This window comes from Raphanus sativus, chromosome 6, assembly GCF_000801105.2.
Source record: "Raphanus sativus cultivar WK10039 chromosome 6, ASM80110v3, whole genome shotgun sequence".
Lineage (NCBI taxonomy): Eukaryota > Viridiplantae > Streptophyta > Magnoliopsida > Brassicales > Brassicaceae > Raphanus > Raphanus sativus.
In genome coordinates, this window is record NC_079516.1 from 45,364,695 (window position 1) to 45,383,850 (window position 19,156).

General features: G+C 36.7%; 3 protein-coding genes across 3 annotated transcripts; 1 reads left to right on the forward strand and 2 right to left on the reverse strand.

Moving 5' to 3' along the window:
* Positions 1 to 5,494: 5,494 nt before the first annotated feature.
* On the forward strand, positions 5,495 to 8,916 carry LOC108812488 (probable inactive receptor kinase At2g26730). The gene is made up of 2 exons (XM_018584764.2): positions 5,495 to 7,079; positions 8,020 to 8,916. The coding sequence occupies exons 1-2, from the start codon at positions 5,768 to 5,770 to the stop codon at positions 8,685 to 8,687; spliced, it is 1,980 nt and encodes a 659-aa protein (XP_018440266.1). The 5' UTR covers positions 5,495 to 5,767; the 3' UTR covers positions 8,688 to 8,916.
* Positions 8,917 to 12,556: 3,640 nt separating this feature from the next.
* LOC108809000 (histone deacetylase HDT1) lies at positions 12,557 to 14,229 on the reverse strand. The gene is made up of 5 exons (XM_018581119.2): positions 14,158 to 14,229; positions 13,993 to 14,052; positions 13,570 to 13,646; positions 13,037 to 13,107; positions 12,557 to 12,941 (listed from the first exon to the last, which is right to left on the reverse strand). Exons 3-5 carry the CDS (start codon positions 13,580 to 13,582, stop codon positions 12,702 to 12,704), a joined length of 324 nt encoding a protein of 107 aa, XP_018436621.1. The 5' UTR covers positions 13,583 to 13,646; positions 13,993 to 14,052; positions 14,158 to 14,229; the 3' UTR covers positions 12,557 to 12,701.
* Positions 14,230 to 16,088: 1,859 nt separating this feature from the next.
* LOC108809001 (stomatal closure-related actin-binding protein 1) lies at positions 16,089 to 19,152 on the reverse strand. The gene is made up of 12 exons (XM_018581120.2): positions 18,994 to 19,152; positions 18,350 to 18,642; positions 18,125 to 18,253; positions 17,950 to 18,042; positions 17,700 to 17,840; positions 17,537 to 17,605; positions 17,369 to 17,452; positions 16,973 to 17,276; positions 16,830 to 16,888; positions 16,616 to 16,750; positions 16,380 to 16,529; positions 16,089 to 16,296 (listed from the first exon to the last, which is right to left on the reverse strand). The coding sequence occupies exons 2-12, from the start codon at positions 18,635 to 18,637 to the stop codon at positions 16,249 to 16,251; spliced, it is 1,500 nt and encodes a 499-aa protein (XP_018436622.1). The 5' UTR covers positions 18,638 to 18,642; positions 18,994 to 19,152; the 3' UTR covers positions 16,089 to 16,248.
* Positions 19,153 to 19,156: the final 4 nt, after the last annotated feature.

Sequence of the window (19,156 nt, forward strand, 5' to 3'; positions counted from 1 at the left end):
TCATGCTAAGAGCACCCCATCAAAGGTTCATGGGGGGGGGGTTCACACGTTTCCCAAAAAAAAAAAAATTATTAAAATATTGAACAGTGACGAACTCGGTTGGTTGGAGTTCGTCGGGATGAACCCGGGTCGTCACGAGTTCGCCACGTGGCGGCCCTTTAATGGTCGGATTTTTTTTTTTTTTTTTTTTTAGAAAAAAACGAAAAAAGTAAAAAAAAAAAAAAAAAAAAATAAAAAAAAATAAAGTTGTGAACCCCAAGGGGGGTTCACTGATGAGGATGCTCTAAGGTCTCTGATGCAGTTTGAGACGGTTCATTGAGATTTCCCGCAGCTTGCTCCGATGATATGGATAATGAGGTTGGACCTCAAATGGGTCTTGTGTGTGGCTGTTGTTTCTGAGCGCTCTGATCCAGACCCATTTGAGGTCCAACTTCATTAATGGAAACATTGCAGCTAATTCCCTAAGTTCCCCTCTAAGACAACATGGAACAGGCTGCGACATCACTCCCCTGCGGTTCCATGGGCTAGAGTCAGATTTCAAACATGAAATTCCTAGATGATCCTTTATTACATGTCTGAGTATGCTCCATCGGTTACCAACACGTGATAGACTGCTTCAGTGGGGTTTAAATGTTCCTAGCAATTGTGTTCTGTGCAATACTGGGATTGAAACAACAAATCAACACTTGTTCTTCCACTGTACCTATGCTGCAGAGATTTGGTCACGTTTCTGTGGAAGAATGATTCCTGCTCCACCTTCGGATCTTCTTGTTACAGTGCCTTTATGCCAGTCACTGCAGGATTCAGCTTATAGTGATGCTGTGGTGTTCTTAGAACTCATTTTGCAGGTGATAGTTTATAATCTTTGGAGAGAAAGGAACTCACGCATCTTCCGGGGCAGCCTTCTTCGTGACAGTGGATAGGATGATCCCTGAGTGCTTTCTTTCTTGTTCTCAGAGCTTATCTGGTTTTTTTTTGTTCTCCTTGACTCCTTCTGTTTCCTTGCATTCTCTGTTTCCTTGTCTCTCTTCTCCCCTGTTATCCATCTCATCTTTGTTGTAATGAGTTGCTAAGCAACATCTAGGCCTGGGCGTTCGGGTACCCGTTGGCGTTCGGGTCGGGTTTTTCGGATTTCGGTTCTAAAAAATAATACCCTATAGGTCCCATTCTAGATATTTTCTTACTACGGTCCGGGATCGGATATAACTTCTCGGGTTCGGATCGGTTTTGTAATACAATCTAAAACCCATAAAATAACCATATATCATTTTGGTTCGGGTTTTTTTGGATCGGTTCGGGTTTAACTGAAGTAAAATTCAAAAAACAAAAAAAAAAATTATAAGAAACAAGAATGCATAATTGAAAATTACTCTTGAAAGTGAAACAGAGTTGAGTACAAAGTTTTTAAGACTGAAAATAACAACATCCGACATAATGAAACAACAACACATCTGAAACTGAAAATAGCATCATCCGAGAATGTTTTGAAACTGAAAATAGCATCACCCGACAAGGTTTTGAAACTGAAATAACAAAAAGAAAGCAACAAATAGAACTGACAAACAACAAAGTGAGGGACATTGGAAGTTTGGAACAATCTTGAGCTTAGGAGTACTTGACAATCATGATGACTCCTGCCAAAGAAAATTGTGAAAATTAAGCCAAATGAAACTAAAACAGAAGCAAATCATTGTAAACTAAAGGTTTTTTTTTGTGCGATACCTTAGAAGTGATGAGGCTCTTGATGTCATATAGCATATTCTGATGCAAAGACAGAACAAAACAAATCAATACAAAAAAAATAAAAAGCTAAAATGTTAGAACTTGTAAGATATAAGATGACATACCTCTCTCAATCTTTTCCTGTTCTTCAATGTCTTCAAGGATCTGTGCATTAGTAAGCACTCTTGACTCGCAGTGAATATCTTGCTTAAGCCATTGTTCAGTACACATCAATACCTCAACCATGAAGTGAGTAAGACAGCTTCGAGATGGGCTTATGATCCTTCCACCAGTACTGAAAGCACTCTCAGATGCAACAGAAGAAACCTGCAGTGCAAGAACATCCTTTGCAATCTGTGAGAGAATCGGGAACTTGGTACAGTTTCGCTTCCAAAACGAGAGGACATCATACTCGACACCAGGCAGCAAATCTGGATTCTCAACTCCTTCTTTCAAGTATATATCTAGCTCGTCCCTATTGTCTTTGACTCCAATCTCATTAAGCATCTCCTTGTACCTTCGGTCGATTCTCCTGTAACCTAAACCATCATCATCCACATCCATACTAACCATGCTCAGCTCTCGACTACAAGAATTGGATCGACTGTTGCTATTTTTTGCTTCATCAGGCTTCCCACCAGCTGTCGCATATCTTTTACCATACTCATTAAATAAACTGCGCACAATACTCATCACCGAATCATACATTGCTTTCCCTTCCAAACTGTCCTTCCCATAGAGCTCATCAAAACACAAGCTCGCAAGCACCATCTTCTTTGTTGGATCAAAAACGGTAGCCACAATTAACATCTTGTTGATGTTCTTCATTCCATCCCAGTACTTGTCAAACTTTTGGAACATCTCTGCAGCCTTACTCTTCAGCTGGTGATCTCTGCTCTGACTTAACGCCATTAGGTTGGTGGCTATGTTGACAATCTCCTCATAACACTTGTAAGCATTGACTGTTGTTGATGCAGACACGACCAGTGTGGAGTTGTAGAAGATCACCAAGAACCGACCTAGCCTCTCTATTGCTTTCCAGTCAGTGTATTGAGGAGGTCCAGCTCTCTTAATTCCGTTATCCATCTCCAGAAAATAATCATTGTAGAGTTTATCCTCTTCCTCCATCTTATCAAACGCTACTCTAAACTTCAGGGCTGTACTCAACATCAAGTAAGTGGAGTTCCACCTAGTAGTAACATCTAAAGGCAAGCTTCCCCTAGTTATTCTACCAGATTCTACTTTCTGCTCAAAGGATATCAACCTATTTCCTGAACCTCTAACATACACTACAGCATTACGAACTGCATCCACACTCTCAATCGCATCAGACAATCCGTCCTTCACAATCAGGTTAATGATGTGTGCACAACATCTCATATGCAAGAATTCCCCATCTAAAACTAATGCATCATCAGAAACTGAAGAGAACTGAGTGTGAAATCTCCTCAATGCGGATGAATTAGCAGTTGCATTGTCAACAGTTATGCAGAATATTTTCTCAATTCCCCAATCAGCCAAGACATCTAAAAGGACCTTAGAAATTGTCTGACCTTTGTGATCACTGACATGTTTGAATCCTATGATAAGCTTCCTCAGTCGCCAAAAATCATCAACGTAATGCGCAGTAACCACCATGTAACTTACCTCTGTATAGAATAAAAAAAAATAGTATCAGTACTGATACTAATTTAACTTAATAATTTACGATTTAAGAAACTACTTACTAGTTATTTTTGCCTCCCAAATATCAGTGGTCAGAGATACTCTTTGCTTGTTTGCTACAAACCACTTCTTCATAGCAAGCTTCCTCTGGAAGTACATCTTAACAATTTCCCTTGTTGATGTCCTCCTTGACACAGGTTTGTCTAATTGCATCTGCAGAGATAAGAAAATATTATATAAGCAAAGTGAGGACTATTCCAAAATTGAAATTACTAAATTGTTACATACCTTGTTGCAAAAGTGTTTCCAAGCCACACCTTCTACCCAGCACAATGGTAACTCTCCTATCACCATCATCTCCCTGGTTGCTTCTCTGTAAGTTTCTTCACTGACCTTTGCAGTCATCACCTCTCCTTCTTCAGTTATGATTTGCTGACTTGAGCTCTGGCCGTCTGAAAACGCAAAGTACTGTTTGCATATGCTGATATGCTTCAGCAAGTTTGATGTTCCCGATTTTGATTTGCAACAGAACCTCTTCTTGCAGTAATGACAAATGCATTTGTCACGGTTGTTCTTTGTCCTTGTGAAATGGTTCCAGATTTTGGACCTTGGCGGAAGAATCCTAGGAGCTTTCGTAGCATTGAACATTTCTCCACTGCCACCAGAAGAATCTTTACGTTTGTCTCTACTATCCGGAGTAGGCAATTCTTGGTCTTCTTCGTCTTCAACATCTTTGCTGTTCTCAAATGAAACACGGTTTGGAGTTGATGAAGAATCCATCTGAAACAAGTTAAATGGAACTATTATCAGACAAGTAAAATGAAACAATACTCTGTCAACTAGACAAACGAGAGGTCTACAACTACACAAACTACACAACGGTCTATAATCAAATACACAAACGAGAAGTATACAACTACACAAGCTACACAATGGTCTATAATCAATTATCAACATCACGAAACATTGAAACCTTTCAATCACAAGACAAAATAAGATGAAGAATTAAACAAACCTCAGATTTATTTTGAGAAATGGCAGATGGTGGAGATGGAGAGAATTCCCAATTTCGGGTTGCAAACATAACTCTCTTCGATCTTAGATTTATACTCGATTAGGTTTTTTCTAGATTAAGAAGACGAGGAATCGCCTCGCGTGAATCGCCTCGCGTGAACAGAGATGAACTGGGAAACCTAAATTATTTATGATACGCCGTACGCGTGTTCGACCTTTTGATATTATCGAATATATATTTATATTATTTATTATACAAGTATATTTATACCAGCATATGTATATATATTTCGGTTATTTCGGGTTACATTTCGGATATTGGATTAAACCGAACCGACCCCGATAACCGATATATCGACAAATCAAAACCGATCGGGTATTTCAAAAAATATTTAACCGAACCGATCTCATTTTTTCGGGTCGGGTTCGGGTTCGGGTTCGGGTTTTGGATAATATGCCCAGGCCTAGCAACATCATTGTAAACTCTTGAAAATGGTTGCATTTTATCATTTGTACCAAAAAAAGAAAAAATAGTAAAACAAAATTGTAGTGTGGCTGACGTGTCTAGGCAGAAGAAGAAAGTCGCAGCGCATCACCAGCAACATCATACTAACTTAGGTTCTTCCTCAGATGCGCATGATAACTCATCAGCAACTCCAAAATCACAATTTTCAAAGTGAGTTATATCAGTAATTCAGGATCCCTCTACTTCCCCCTCACGGAAGCGCTTTTATTCCATGTTTATGTTTTGTGCTGACTTTTCCGAGTACTTTTTTTTGTCACACTACTCATCAATAGTACTAAACCTTATTTCTCAGAAATACACTTACATTTTAAAAGTTTATATTTTAAAACCTTTTTATAAATTGACATCCTTGAATTTTATTATGTATTAATATAACTTACGTAAAACACTAGAAGGAAAGAAATGAAAATATCGACCAATATAATCTAAGACAAATAATAATAATAAAATAATAATAATATTGGTTAAATAATAATAATAATAATAATAATATTTTGTTTTGTTTTGTTATTTTTGTCCTCGTGATAGTTTTGATTCGATTCTGCTTTCATAAAAGACTTCACGATCCCACACCTCCACACACATACACTGATAGGCTCTCTCTCTCTCTCTCTCCCTCCCTCTTTTCTCTCTCTTCAAGTTTTCGCTCTCTCCCTCACTCCATCTCTCTCTTGGTCTCTCCAATCCGAAAACAGATGGGTTCATGCCCGAAAACCGTTTCTGGTTTTCAGCAAACCCTAATCACCCACTTCTTGTAAAACAGACAAAAGAAGAAACTCGAAAGCTCCATTTATTATCTCTTTCTTTTTATCTATTCCTCAAAAAAAAAAAAATCCACCAATGGGAGCCATTTCATTGGTTCTAACTTGTCTCGTCTCGATACTGCTGTTGACCGAACGAGTCAACTCAGAGCCCCCGCTCGAGGAGAAACAAGCACTCCTCGCCTTCCTCCAACAGATTCCCCACGAGAACCGTCTCCAGTGGAACTCCTCAGACTCAGCCTGCAACTGGGTCGGAGTAGAATGCAACTCGGACCGGTCCTCCGTCTACTCTCTCCGCTTACCAGGCACCGGTTTAGTCGGTCAGATCCCTCCCGGATCGCTAGGCAAACTGAGCCAACTCCGAGTCCTCAGCCTCCGGTCCAACCGCCTCTCCGGTCAGATCCCTCGAGACTTCGCGAACCTCACTCATCTCCGGAGCCTATACCTCCAGCGCAACGAACTCTCCGGTGAGTTCCCGCCGAGCGTCACGCAGCTAACCGGGTTGGTCCGTCTCGACCTCTCTTCCAACAACTTAACCGGACCGGTTCCTTTCGCGGTCAACAACCTCACTCTCCTGACCGGTCTCTTCCTCGGAAGCAACCGGTTCTCCGGGAACCTCCCCAGCGTCACACTCGGTTTAACCGACTTCAACGTCTCCGACAACAACCTAAACGGCTCCGTTCCTTCTTCTTTATCTAAATTTCCCGCCGCGTCGTTCGCGGGAAACGCGAATCTCTGCGGCGGTCCGTTACGGCCTTGCAAATCCTTCTTCGTATCTCCGTCTCCCTCTCCGGATAATGACGCTCCTCCCTCTCCCTCCGGCAAGAAATCGAAGCTGTCCACGGCGGCGATCATCGCGATCTCCGTCGCGAGCGCGTTAGTGTGTCTCCTCATCGTAGCTCTCCTCTTGTTCTTATGCTTAAGAAAGCGACGACGAGGAGGAGGAGCGAAACAGACGAAACACGCCACTGCGGAGACAGTCCCCGACTCAATCCCCGCGGCGGCGGGAGGAGGAGGAGGAGCTTCGTCGTCTAAGGATGTTACCACGGGGACATCGTCAGGGATGGGAGAGAGGAACAGGCTCGTTTTCACGGAAGGAGGGGTCTACAGTTTCGATCTGGAGGATCTGCTGAGAGCTTCGGCGGAGGTTTTGGGGAAAGGAAGCGTGGGGACGTCTTATAAGGCGGTGTTGGAGGAAGGCACCACGGTGGTCGTGAAGCGTTTGAAGGACGTGGCGGCGACCAAGAAAGAGTTCGAGTCGCAGATGGAGATTGTCGGCAGAGTTAAACACCCGAATGTTGTTCCGTTGAGAGCTTATTATTACTCTAAAGATGAGAAGCTTCTTGTCTTTGATTTCATGCCCAACGGAAGCCTCTCTGCTCTCCTTCACGGTAACAAAAAAAAACTTTCCTTGCTCTGTTCTTTTTTTTTGTTAAATTCATCCGTAATATGCATATATTATTAGTATACATACATTGTGTGTTTATCTACTGATTGGTGCGAATTTCTAACGAATTGTACTCAAATTGTGTTTTATTTCTGTGAAATTCTACTGAACTGTCGCTACATTCTGTGGATTTTTACTGCATGCCTCGTAGCTGGATTGTGTTTTTTTTACTGCATTGTAGTTAGATTGTGTGAATTTCTACTGAATTATAACTACATTGTGGATTTCTTGTTTTGTTTTGGTTTTCATTTTTTTCTCCTTAAATTCATATGATCATATCGTTATGGTCAAGAAATGGATTACATAGTTGCAGCTGCTTGATGCTTAGATTGAAATGAAAGCTGAGTGATGATGATTGGATCCTGTTAAATATTTTTCTAATGGATACTTTCGACATGTTCTGTGTTTTATGCTTTGCTGTCAAGAAAAAAAAAACATTCTTATTTCTCTGAAGTAAAACAGGTTTTATATTTTTTATTTGTGAGTGTGGCATATAGCTGTAGTTGTTCAGCAATTATTATTAAAAGAAAAAAAAGGATGCTGCCGACATTACATGCGTCTGTCTGGTAATTGTCATAATAATTCATAATTTTTTGCTTCTCTCTCACTCTTTAAAGAAGATAGATGACAGAGAATTCAAAAAAGAGAAAGACTCTTTTCTTTCCACATGGGCTCTTTATCATCATAACTTTACTCTTTTCTCTTGAAGTAAACTCTTGTCTAAGTAAAGTAGAGTAGTTTGAGATCACAGCACTTTCAATTCGAAGCTCCAAACCAAGTTAAGATGAGAATTTTAACTTAAAATGGCTAATACTAGGAACTGCATTGATGTTTTGTAGTTAACTTGCAATATATCTGTCTAACAGCCCTGTGTTTGTGGTCAGGGAGCCGTGGATCGGGACGAACTCCGTTAGACTGGGATAACCGTATGAGAATAGCAATAACTGCAGCGAGAGGTTTGGCCCATCTTCATGTTTCAGCCAAATTGGTACATGGAAACATCAAAGCCTCAAACATACTCCTACAACCAAACCAAGACACTTGCGTCTCTGACTATGGACTTAATCAACTGTTCAGTAACTCGAGTCCACCAAACCGTTTGGCGGGTTATCATGCTCCTGAAGTTCTCGAGACACGGAAAGTAACTTTCAAATCGGATGTGTACAGTTTCGGGGTGTTGCTGCTTGAACTGTTGACTGGCAAATCACCAAACCAGGCATCACTTGGCGAAGAAGGCATTGATCTGCCTCGGTGGGTGCTGTCTGTGGTTAGAGAAGAATGGACCGCTGAAGTGTTCGATGTCGAGCTGATGCGGTACCACAACATAGAGGAAGAGATGGTTCAGCTTCTTCAAATCGCAATGGCTTGTGTCGCTACGGTTCCTGATCAACGACCGGTGATGCAGGAAGTGCTGAGAATGATTGAGGATGTGAACAGAAGTGAAACAACCGATGACGGGTTAAGACAATCGTCTGATGACCCGTCCAAAGGTTCAGAGGGTCAGACTCCTCCAGGGGAATCAAGGACGCCACCACGTTCGGTCACGCCTTAGTAGTAACTCAAAGCAGCTTTAGTTTGTGTGTGTTCACTTTCTCCTCAAAAGGAGATAAAAAGAAAAGTGTGTTAGGTCTTTGTTGGGTTACGTTAAAGCAAAAAAAGGCTGGACCAGACCAGTGTGGCATTTGAACCAAGTTCTTAAAAGATGGCATCTCCCATCTATTTTTTTCTTGATTTTTTTTATAAATACATTTCGAGATATTCTAGTAGTTACTTTTTCTCTTTTTTTTTTTTAATTTGAATATTGTTTTCACAGGTTTCAATCAAAATTCAATCTTAACAACTTTGCATTTTACCCGAATATAAGTTACATGACACTACGAATTAAAGCCTTTTCAAAGCTCACTCTATATTTGATTATTTTTAGACCAAATATAGAAACTTTTAGTCTTCGGTGTAGTTAGTTTTATTTGAGTTCAGCATCATTACTTTAATGTAGTCTCCATTATCATTTATATGTAATCATATCATTTAAGAAAATGATAATTTTGAAATTGTACTTTAAATATACAGTATAACTTCTTTAAATTAATAATCTATAAATTAATATAATTTTATAGTTCCAAATTGAATTTTGGATTCAATTAGTATCTCGATAAATTAATAATCTCTATAAATTAATAAAAAATCATAATTTTGGTTTAGTCCCAACATTATTAATTTACACAGAGGTTTCACTGTATATGTATACTATATATGAAAAGTGTGAATTAAAGTTTACATGTGTTGAGTGTTGCTGAAACTTCAATCATAGTTGTGAACAAGAAGTAAAGCACAATGAACAATGAGACCAGCAAGCTATAACTAATCAATTATCGTGTCGTAGAACAAGAAGGAAAGAGATCCCAATTATGATAGAAAAATTATATCCTAGTTGAACACATCTCTTCTCTATAATATTATATATATTAAATTTGAAAAATCAGTTAATTAATTATTTAATTTACATGTCGTGTCTACGTTAGTTTTTAAAATAGTTAATTACAGAATACTTTTAATGAATTAATAATATTATATCTTTATATCTAATTACTATTATTAAAAAATATTTTATTTAGTAACTTGTTAATTAAAAATTTAATTTGTTTTCTTTTCATTTTTACCAAATAACATTTTATATACTAAAACACAAGTCATCTAAACAACAAAATTTTGGCATGTAGATTATTCTTTTCAAAAAAAAAAATCTAGTTATCACTTACATGTTTAAAAATCTGAATCATTTACAAAAATAATTTAATCGAAAAAAACTGTCCGTAGCCAAAAGAACTACACGGGATTTTTTTTATTAAAAAAAAAAAACTACACTGGGACCATGATCACCTAATTTCAAGGCGCAATATTAATTGTTTCATTTTCTATACAATTTTCAAATAAGTAATTTATTTATTTTTGCTAAATAATTTTTATCTATCTTCCCTCTTGTTCTTAATAACTTTATATCTTTTTTACCATTTCTAAAAAACTGAATGTACCAACAAAAACTAATAGAGCTTTATTAAGACTACTTTTTATTCCTTTTTTTTGTCGACAGACTACTTTTTATTCAAATTCTTTTTCTTCCGCTTTTCAAAATAGTAGTTTCTTATTCTTTTTCTATATAATTCATCTTGAAGTTTATATATATTATTCATCTAAGGAGGAATGTACAACTAGCACATATAGATTATTTACATGGAAACTTTAAAATGGAATTTTTTATGTTATTGAGTTGTTTTAGTAAAAATATTAATTTTGTTTCTTAATATTCTGTTTGCTTCTTAATTTAATTTTTGTTTATACATATAATCCAATATTTGGAATCTTTTTTTATGATAAAGAAATTTTAAATGGTTAATAATGAAAGAATAACACAAATTTTATTTCATTATATTAATCATTTTAGCACATGTATCTTATAATTATATAAAAGTAAAAATTATCAAGAATAATCTTTTCAGCTGAGTCTCAACGATGCATTTTTGGATTCTTGAATTATTGGAATATTGTGTTCAAATAGATTGTTTTCAGAGAAAATTCATATATCATTAATTACATATGTTGGTAAAGATTTAAAATTGTAAAAAGGCAAACTTGATTATTCCAGTGATAAGAAATTATTCTCATAAATTAAAGATTAGCTTCTTCATTAGACGAATACGAGATGATTTTCCGCAAGATCATGTGACAATATCATTTAAAATACATTTGCAGTAAATAGATTTTATATACATCTGAATTTATAATAATTTTAATATATTAAATTTGTTGGTAAAAAATCGATAAAGAAATTTCGATTGATTAATAATAAAAGAACTAGATCTTGATCCACCCTTAAAAGGGCGGATATATTTTTTGTTTGAAATTTATTTTTCGATATTTGTTTTTTCTTTCTGATTATATTTGTATTTTATTCGTATATAAATTCATAGCAATTTAAAAATTGATCTGATATATGTACGGTTAAGACTGAATTGCGGATCGAACTCGCCCGCTGACCCGCTAACCCGCGGTTTTCAATTTTGTTTTAGTTAAAAGATATGATCCGCACAACCCGTAAACAAATAATTTGGTACATGAGAATATATTTAAAGCTATATACTCAGTTTTTGTTATTATATACCCGCCCTTTAAAGCTATATATTCAGTTTTCAGAATCTAGGGCGAGTAGATTTTTTAAGCCACCCTTTCAAATCAACTTTATTTATACTGTGTATTAGAAAGTCAAAATCACATAGATTACATGCTAATATAATGATGCACGTAAATGAAAATTAAATCGATGACAAAAAGGTCAAATAAATAAATAAACAAACAATACATAAAATGTAAGTATGTAACTGATACTTTTTTTGCGGCCATAACTGATTCTTTGATGCACCTAAAAGTCAAATACATAACTTCTTGTGGTTAGAAATAAAACATTGTATTTAATCTAAAAAAAATATTGGACACAACATATATCAACTGGTCATACTGCAGAATTAATAGAATACATATATTTTATTAAATAATAGCAATTTAAAAATTGATCTCGGTATATTGCCGGTCGAACCCGCCAATCCGCGGGATTCAATTTTGTTTTGGTTAATAATATGATCAGCACAACCCGTGAACAAATAATTTGTACCAGCACATGCCCCATTTAATTTTGCGGATATCCGCGGATTATAATTTGTTTTCGAAAATAATTATTTAATTTAATTATTATAAAAATATAAAAATATATTTATAATAAAAAATTATAACTTATAAATTTAAATTTCTTTTTAAATTACAATATTTTTAAAAAAGTGTTTACTTTTCTTTTTATTTTTATTTTTTAAATACTTTTTGGATCGGTGGGTACTCGCAATCCAAAATCTACCAATCCGCACCAACCCTGAATAAAATACTCATAACCCGCATCCGAAAATCGATTTTTCAAATAGTTGAACCAAATTTATGATTCAACTAATATCAATGAGATATGATCCAAAATTAATAGTATTGATATATAAAGTAACATTTTATATTAATCAAAGAAAATGTTGAAATTTTCGAAATAAAAATTAAGATTATTGAATAACATTAAGATTATTTGGTCTGTATACTGACAAAATGAGCAAACAATGCGGAATAATATACTAATGTCACAGTAATGATTATTTTTATATGTAACCGTAGGATTTATGTATTAGAAAGAAGTTGATAGCGATAATTATGGATTCCATTTAAAAGGTGGTTATAAAACGTATATTAGAAGTTGATAGCGATAATTATGGATTCCATTTAAAGGGTGGTTAATAAAACGTATATTAGGATGCAGTTAGAAAATATATGTTTAAGTATGTAACATACAAAAATAATTATTGGATACAACTTCGTATCAATTGGAAATGTTGAAGAATTAATAGAATAGATAACACAAAATTTTATTTCATTATATTAATCATCTTAACACATGTATCTTATAACTATAACAAAAAGTAAAAAATTATAAAAAATAACTATTAGTGACAGTTGCAGGAACCTCCACTTTCTCCTCCCCTTATGAGTCATCTTCTGAGTCAGAAGAAGACTCTTCATTGATGTTGGGTGTTTTGTAGCCAATGTAGTGGACACTTCCTATCTCCAATGAGTGGGAGAGTTCAAACTCCCTGTCAAATACCAGATCAAGGCTGATCTGAGGAATATTTTCCCGAGAAAGAGTTCCAATCACGAGCTTCTTCTCATCAACCGTCACGTATAGAATGCCAGTTTCACCCTTCTTCCCGTTATCAATACACACCTACACATGTTTAAGAAACAGAAAAGTAAGAAACTGTAAAAAGAAAACTATTCATGAATCTTTCAAAACTGTTAATAAGGTTATTTGAAAGCAACCTGTGAAATATGGATGAGACAGTCTTCATCAGGTTTCACTTTAAGTGGCTTCCCTGCCTTAACCTCAGCTCCTGTGTACATATCCAATAATACAATCAACATGAACCCGTTTGCACAGATCAAACACTACTTGTTACTACAACAACATCTAAGTAAACAGGTTATAACTATGTCAGTTTGCACAGAACAAACACTACTTGTTATCACCATAACATCTAAACAAAGGTTATAACGAGGACATAAAGTTCAAAAAGACAAAGCTAAGAGACTATGAATTAACGTGAACGACTAACATTACATAAAACATCTTAAACAAAACAAACATGGACACATTGTTCAACTGCAGGTTATAACTAAACATAAACTTCAAAAGGACAGGCTAAGAGCTGACATAGATAAACATGTAAAAGAATTAAGTAATGACACAGGGTTCAACAGGTTACAACCGAACATATTCTTCAAAAGAAAAAAGCTAAAAGACGAATAGAAAGCACAAGTATGAGTTAGTAGACGCCAAGATAAGACTATCTTACCCCAGAATTCCATTGTTGATTAAAGGAGTAGAGAGATTCTCGAGAGACAAACGAGTTTAGGGCTGCTAAATATAATGCTGCAGTGAGAGAGGCAGAAGAAAAGGAGACGTTTGGGGGTTATTTATAAGAGAGGGAGGTTTTACAAGTGCCTTCTTTTTACCTAGGTCTCTACAGCGCCGTTTTACACTTTAGATCATTAATAACATATTTTGTTAAAGATTCAGATTTGAAAAAAAAAAGAAAACTTAACTATTCCAGAGATAAGAGATTATTCACGTAAATTAAAAATTATCTTCTTCATTAGATAATAACACATGAAAAATATGTAAATAAATTAGTCAATACAATATGTTTGAATCAAACAGTTTGATGATGTAGCTGGTAGATAAACAAAAAGTAGAATCGAATCGACAGTAAAACTACCAATATTAGATGTGGTTCGTTGCTAGGGGATGCCAAAAGGAAGTAAACGGTGAATCTCACCTGCAATATCAAATTTAAAATCCATGAATTAATGACGTTACTTTGTTACCAAGAAACAAGGCCCTTGCTATGGAGAAATCAATCTTGAGACAAATCGAATGTTACATCACTCTTCCAACGCCATATGTGTTCCTTGCGCGTTACGTTAAAGCTTCCTTTCAGTGTGATAATTATGGTATGGAGAAACTGGTGTTCTATCTATAGGTGTCAAATGGGCGGTTCGTCCATTGGTCGTCCACGTCCATATTTAAATGGATTTAATATGGACATACCCATTTTTTTTATGGGTTATTAATGGACAAAATATGGATGACCATTTAAAAATGGTCTTTACGGGTTTTGGATTTCATGGACATGGGTTGTCCAATGGACAAAAAAAATTTAGAGTTTCAAAAAAAAATTGAGTTTTTCTACCAAAACCGAGAAATCGGGTTTTCTCGCCAAAACCGGGAAATTGAATTTTTCTGTCAAAATCGTAAAATCGCACGAACTGTAAAATCGGGGTTTTCCGCGAAAATTGAGAAATTGGATTTTCCCGCCAAAACCGACAAATCGAATATTTCCGCCAAAACCGGAAAAAATCGAGTTTTCCTGCCAAAATCGAGAAATTGAGTTTTCCGCTAAAACCGTAAAATCGGGTTTTCCCGCCGAAACCGAGAAATCGAGTTTTCCCGCCAAAACCGAGAAATCGGATTTTTCCGCCAAAACCGGGAAATCTAGTTTTCCCGCCAAAATCGGAAAATCGAGTTTTCCGCTAAAACCGTAAAATCGCCAAAACCGTAAAATCAAGTTTTCTTGCCAAAACTGAGAAATCGGGTTTTTCCGCCAAAACCGGAAAATCGGGTTTTCCCGCCAAAACCGGAAAATCGGATTTTCTCGCCAAAACCGGAAAATCGGATTTTCCCGCCAAAACCGTAAAATCGGGTTATCCCGCCAAAACCATAAAATCAGGGTTTCCCGCCAAAACCGAAAATCGGGTTTTCCCGCCAAAACCGTAAAATCGGGTTTTCCCGCCAAAACCGTAAAATCAGGTTTTCCCGCCAAAACCATAAAATCGGTTTTTCCGGCCAAAACCGCAAAATCGATTTTCCCGTCAAAATTGCAAAATCGAGTTTTCCTACCAAAATCGCAAAATCGGGATTTCCCGCCATAACCGGAAAATCAGGTTTTCCCGCCAAAATCGTAAAATCGAATTTTTCCGTTAAAACCGCAAAATCAAGTTTTCTTGCCAAAACCAAAATTGTTGTATTTATGGATTAATTTTAATTTTATGAACTTGTATATATAATTATAAGTTTATAAATTATAGGCTTATAAATTAAAATCTAAATAGTTTTCTTATATGGTCTATTATGGACTCTATGGCAGCCCATAAAAATATGGGTTTTAGTGAATATGGTTCTTAATGGACATGGTTCTAATGGACATGGTCACTTTTTGTCCACAAACAATAAATAGACAAATGGATACGGGCTAATGGACGTGGACTCGCCCAGTTTACAGCTATAGTTCTATCTTGGCCGAGCTTGGTCTGATGCAATATCCGGTGGCTGTCTTGAACCGTCCATCGATGCTCGCTGCGTCAGCAGTTTATGCTGCGCGTCAAACACTTTGAAAGAAGAGTCCATCTTGGACTCTGACGTTGAAGCATCAGACTGGCTATTCGGAAGATGAGATCATGCAAGCTAATAATAATAATAAATCCACATTTTATTAAAGATACTTGGAATGCTGCTAATAATGGATTCTAGTTGGGATTGCAGGGAGGGCGTGAAAATGCTGATGAAGTTAAGGGACTCTGCTCCAGAAAGGGATGGACTACTCTCTCTCTCTCTTGTTTGATCATGTAGCTGTCATGATCTCTTTGTGATTTTCTTCCTCTTTTTTTTTATTTGTTTGGTTTTAACATGGAACCCTGTGTAACTTCTTCAGTTTCTCCTCTGATTGTATTTGAATTTAACATCGTTAGTAAATAAATAAAACACAATCCGTTATGCTCCTTAATCGTAAGTTACGATTCGTAAGATACGTCAACGGAAACAAACCACCCGTCATATAAAGATAGAGATTCAACATCTTCACTGATTCTTTCTTCATTTTTTTACACACAAAAGTACAAAACAGACAAGAAACTGCAATTCAAACAAATCCCTAAAGCCCCCCTATATTATATAAAACTACAAAACATAAAACCTCTTAGTTAGGACTCGTCTCTGTTCTGTCCTCTGGGCCAGCAAGCGTCACCTGCAAACAACACATACGTTTCAAACTCAGAATCAAAAACAACAACTCAAATTTTTCTTTCTTTTCTTGTTGTTTAAACTCACATTGCAATCACAAGCGAATCTGCGTGCAAGCATGATGGCAGCGTTTCTCTCTCTCTCAGATTCAAAAGCTACCACAAAGGACACTCCTTTCTTTGCCTGCCAATACACTGCCTGAGCTGCCGCGTTCCCACCTCCTCTCACTCCACATAGCTACTCAAACATGACACACACCAACAACCATTAAAGGAGGCAAAAAAAGAAAGAAACGAAACGAGCATCACATTACTACTAGTTACCTGCATTGCACTAGAGTAATACTCTTTTGCAATCACCGTCTTTCCCTTGCAAAGTTTAATCCTCATTTTACCAACGTGAAACAAGTGGATAGATTCTGATGTATGGTCTTCCCCACTCATCTGAGTCACTACTACCTGTTCATCATTACAACAACAAGCTGCTTTTTTAGTACATACATATATGTCACTAGCGTGAAAGTAAAAAACTTCTTACATTGAAATCAACATCGTGTTTTCGTACTAATGCCTCCACATAGCTACCCAGTCCAGCAGCTGCACCCAGTTAAAAAAAAAAAACTTATTTATTCATTTATTTTTGCCATAACCAAACTAATGAATATATAATAATGAAAGAACCTGGATCGATCTTTCCCACGGTGGACAATGAAAGCGTGTGGCCATTGTAAATGATATCAGCATGCAAGGCTCGTCCAACGTCAAAAGGCTCGGGAGCGTAAACTGATTTCGTGGCACCTGATATAAGCTCCTTCTTGCTGTCATCAGAAGACGACGAACGGTACCACTGGATAGTACATTTTGAAAGATCAGGAGCTTCGTTAGAGCAAGGTCTGACCCGCAAACAAGAACCTAGAGCTTCGTTGCCATCTATTTCGTATAGAAGTGATATATTTTCCTCGCTCTTTCTGCTGCACATTGCAAGCTGAATCAAAATAGGCAAAAAGTGGTGTCAGAATACATCATCCTCTCTTTTTCTCAACCGTTACAAAAATGTGTTCAAAGGAATTAACGAACCTTCTTTTTTAGTTGAAGAAAATGTTTTGATTTCTCTGCAAGCTGATTCCTCAGTGCTCGAAGCTCATATTCCATATCCATTACCTAATTAGAAACAAACGCCACATGATTTTGACATTGTCATAAACAGTAACAGACAAATCAAAAGCCACTTTCATCTAACAAAACCTTGCTTGGCTGATGCAGCATTTTAATCCGCCTAGCTTCTTGAACCTCTTTCATTAGATCTTCCATGTCCTGATATATAAAATAAAAAACAGTAAAAAACTTATATACTTGACAAGAAAAAGGGAAGCATATGTCTTGTTGTACTAAATTAGGAAGAGAGTACCTGCTTCCCAGAGGCTCGAGACATCTGTTCATGTTCTCGAAGAGCTTCTTCAACTCTTTGAACAGCTGCTCTTGCACTTTCAATCTCAGCACGCGCAAAAGCTCTTTCCTCGTCCACTATTTTCTTTGCATCCTCTGAGGCCTAAGATAGAGAGAATTTTTCCCAACTAAATCAGCAAGAAAATTAAAAATAACATTTTTTAATTTATTTCTGGTGACCATATAAAAGAGAGGAAGCAGCACCCTTTTACCTGCTTCAAAAAAGACGCCAGCTTCTTGACTTCGGCTTTTTCTATGAACAGCTCTCCTTCACGCTGAGTCAATTGAACAGCTAGAGCTTCCACCTAGCAAGGAGACCACAATTTTCAAACATGCTTCATTTATGAAAAGTACAGAGACTTGACTAATAATAAAAAAAAGACTAACCATGGCAATGGCTTCCTCAACATCATCCTTATTTCTACCGGCAACACGTCCTCTCAGAGACTCCAATGCATCTCGAAGTTTCTTTAAAAGTACATGTTTCTCCAAGGATGTTGCTTCTTTGAGTTTCGCCTGCACCCCACCAAAATTTTAGTTTTTTTTAAAATATTCAATCATATCTCCGGATATATAGGGAATTGAGGAGATATTTAATTAATTAAGAGAGACCTCCTCGGAGAGCTTAGCAGCAGCAGCCAAGCCTTTCTCGAATTTATTGGCGAGGTCACGAACAGACATACGCTTCTGCTGGTCCATGAGCTGCGCTGTCTCACGGGCAACCACCTCTTTCATTGTCAACACTTTAGGGTCATCTTTCACATCAAAGATCTGGTCATTTGCCCCAATCCTATAATTTGGGAATCTACTTGAAGCGAATCTCACATCTGCTGATACTGCTGGAACCACCACAACATCTTTGTGTAATGAATCTCTGAAATCTCGTGTAACCCTTGTCATTGTTCCTGTAATAAAGTTGGATAAAGATATTTTAAAAAAGACAGAAGTCTAAACTACTGTTAACAGATCTGCCCGAGAATATCCCACAAAATTTGAAATCGCAACAAAGAAACTCTCATGCGAGTGTTGGAGACAACAATACATTCCATCACAACAAACACATATTTGAAGCAAATTTAGATTAAAATCAAAAACCCTAAATAACAAATTTAGAAACAAAATCCAACGAATTTCTGAGTAAAACTTTAGGAAAATGAAATCGAAACTCGGAAACATAATATAATCGGAGAACAATGTCGGGCAACGAATCTCAGTCGAGAGAACAAGAACAGCGATTGGCTAAAAAGGCTCCTTACCGGAGTTGGAATTGTTGGATTTTAAACTAATGGTTGTGATGGAATCCGAGTACGAGAAGGTTGGCTTGCCGGAAGATAGAAGAAGATTGGTTTTGAGCTGAAGAAAAAAGTGAGAGGTTTGATAGAGTCGTAAGCATTAGCTTTACTGAAAAGCAAAGACCGT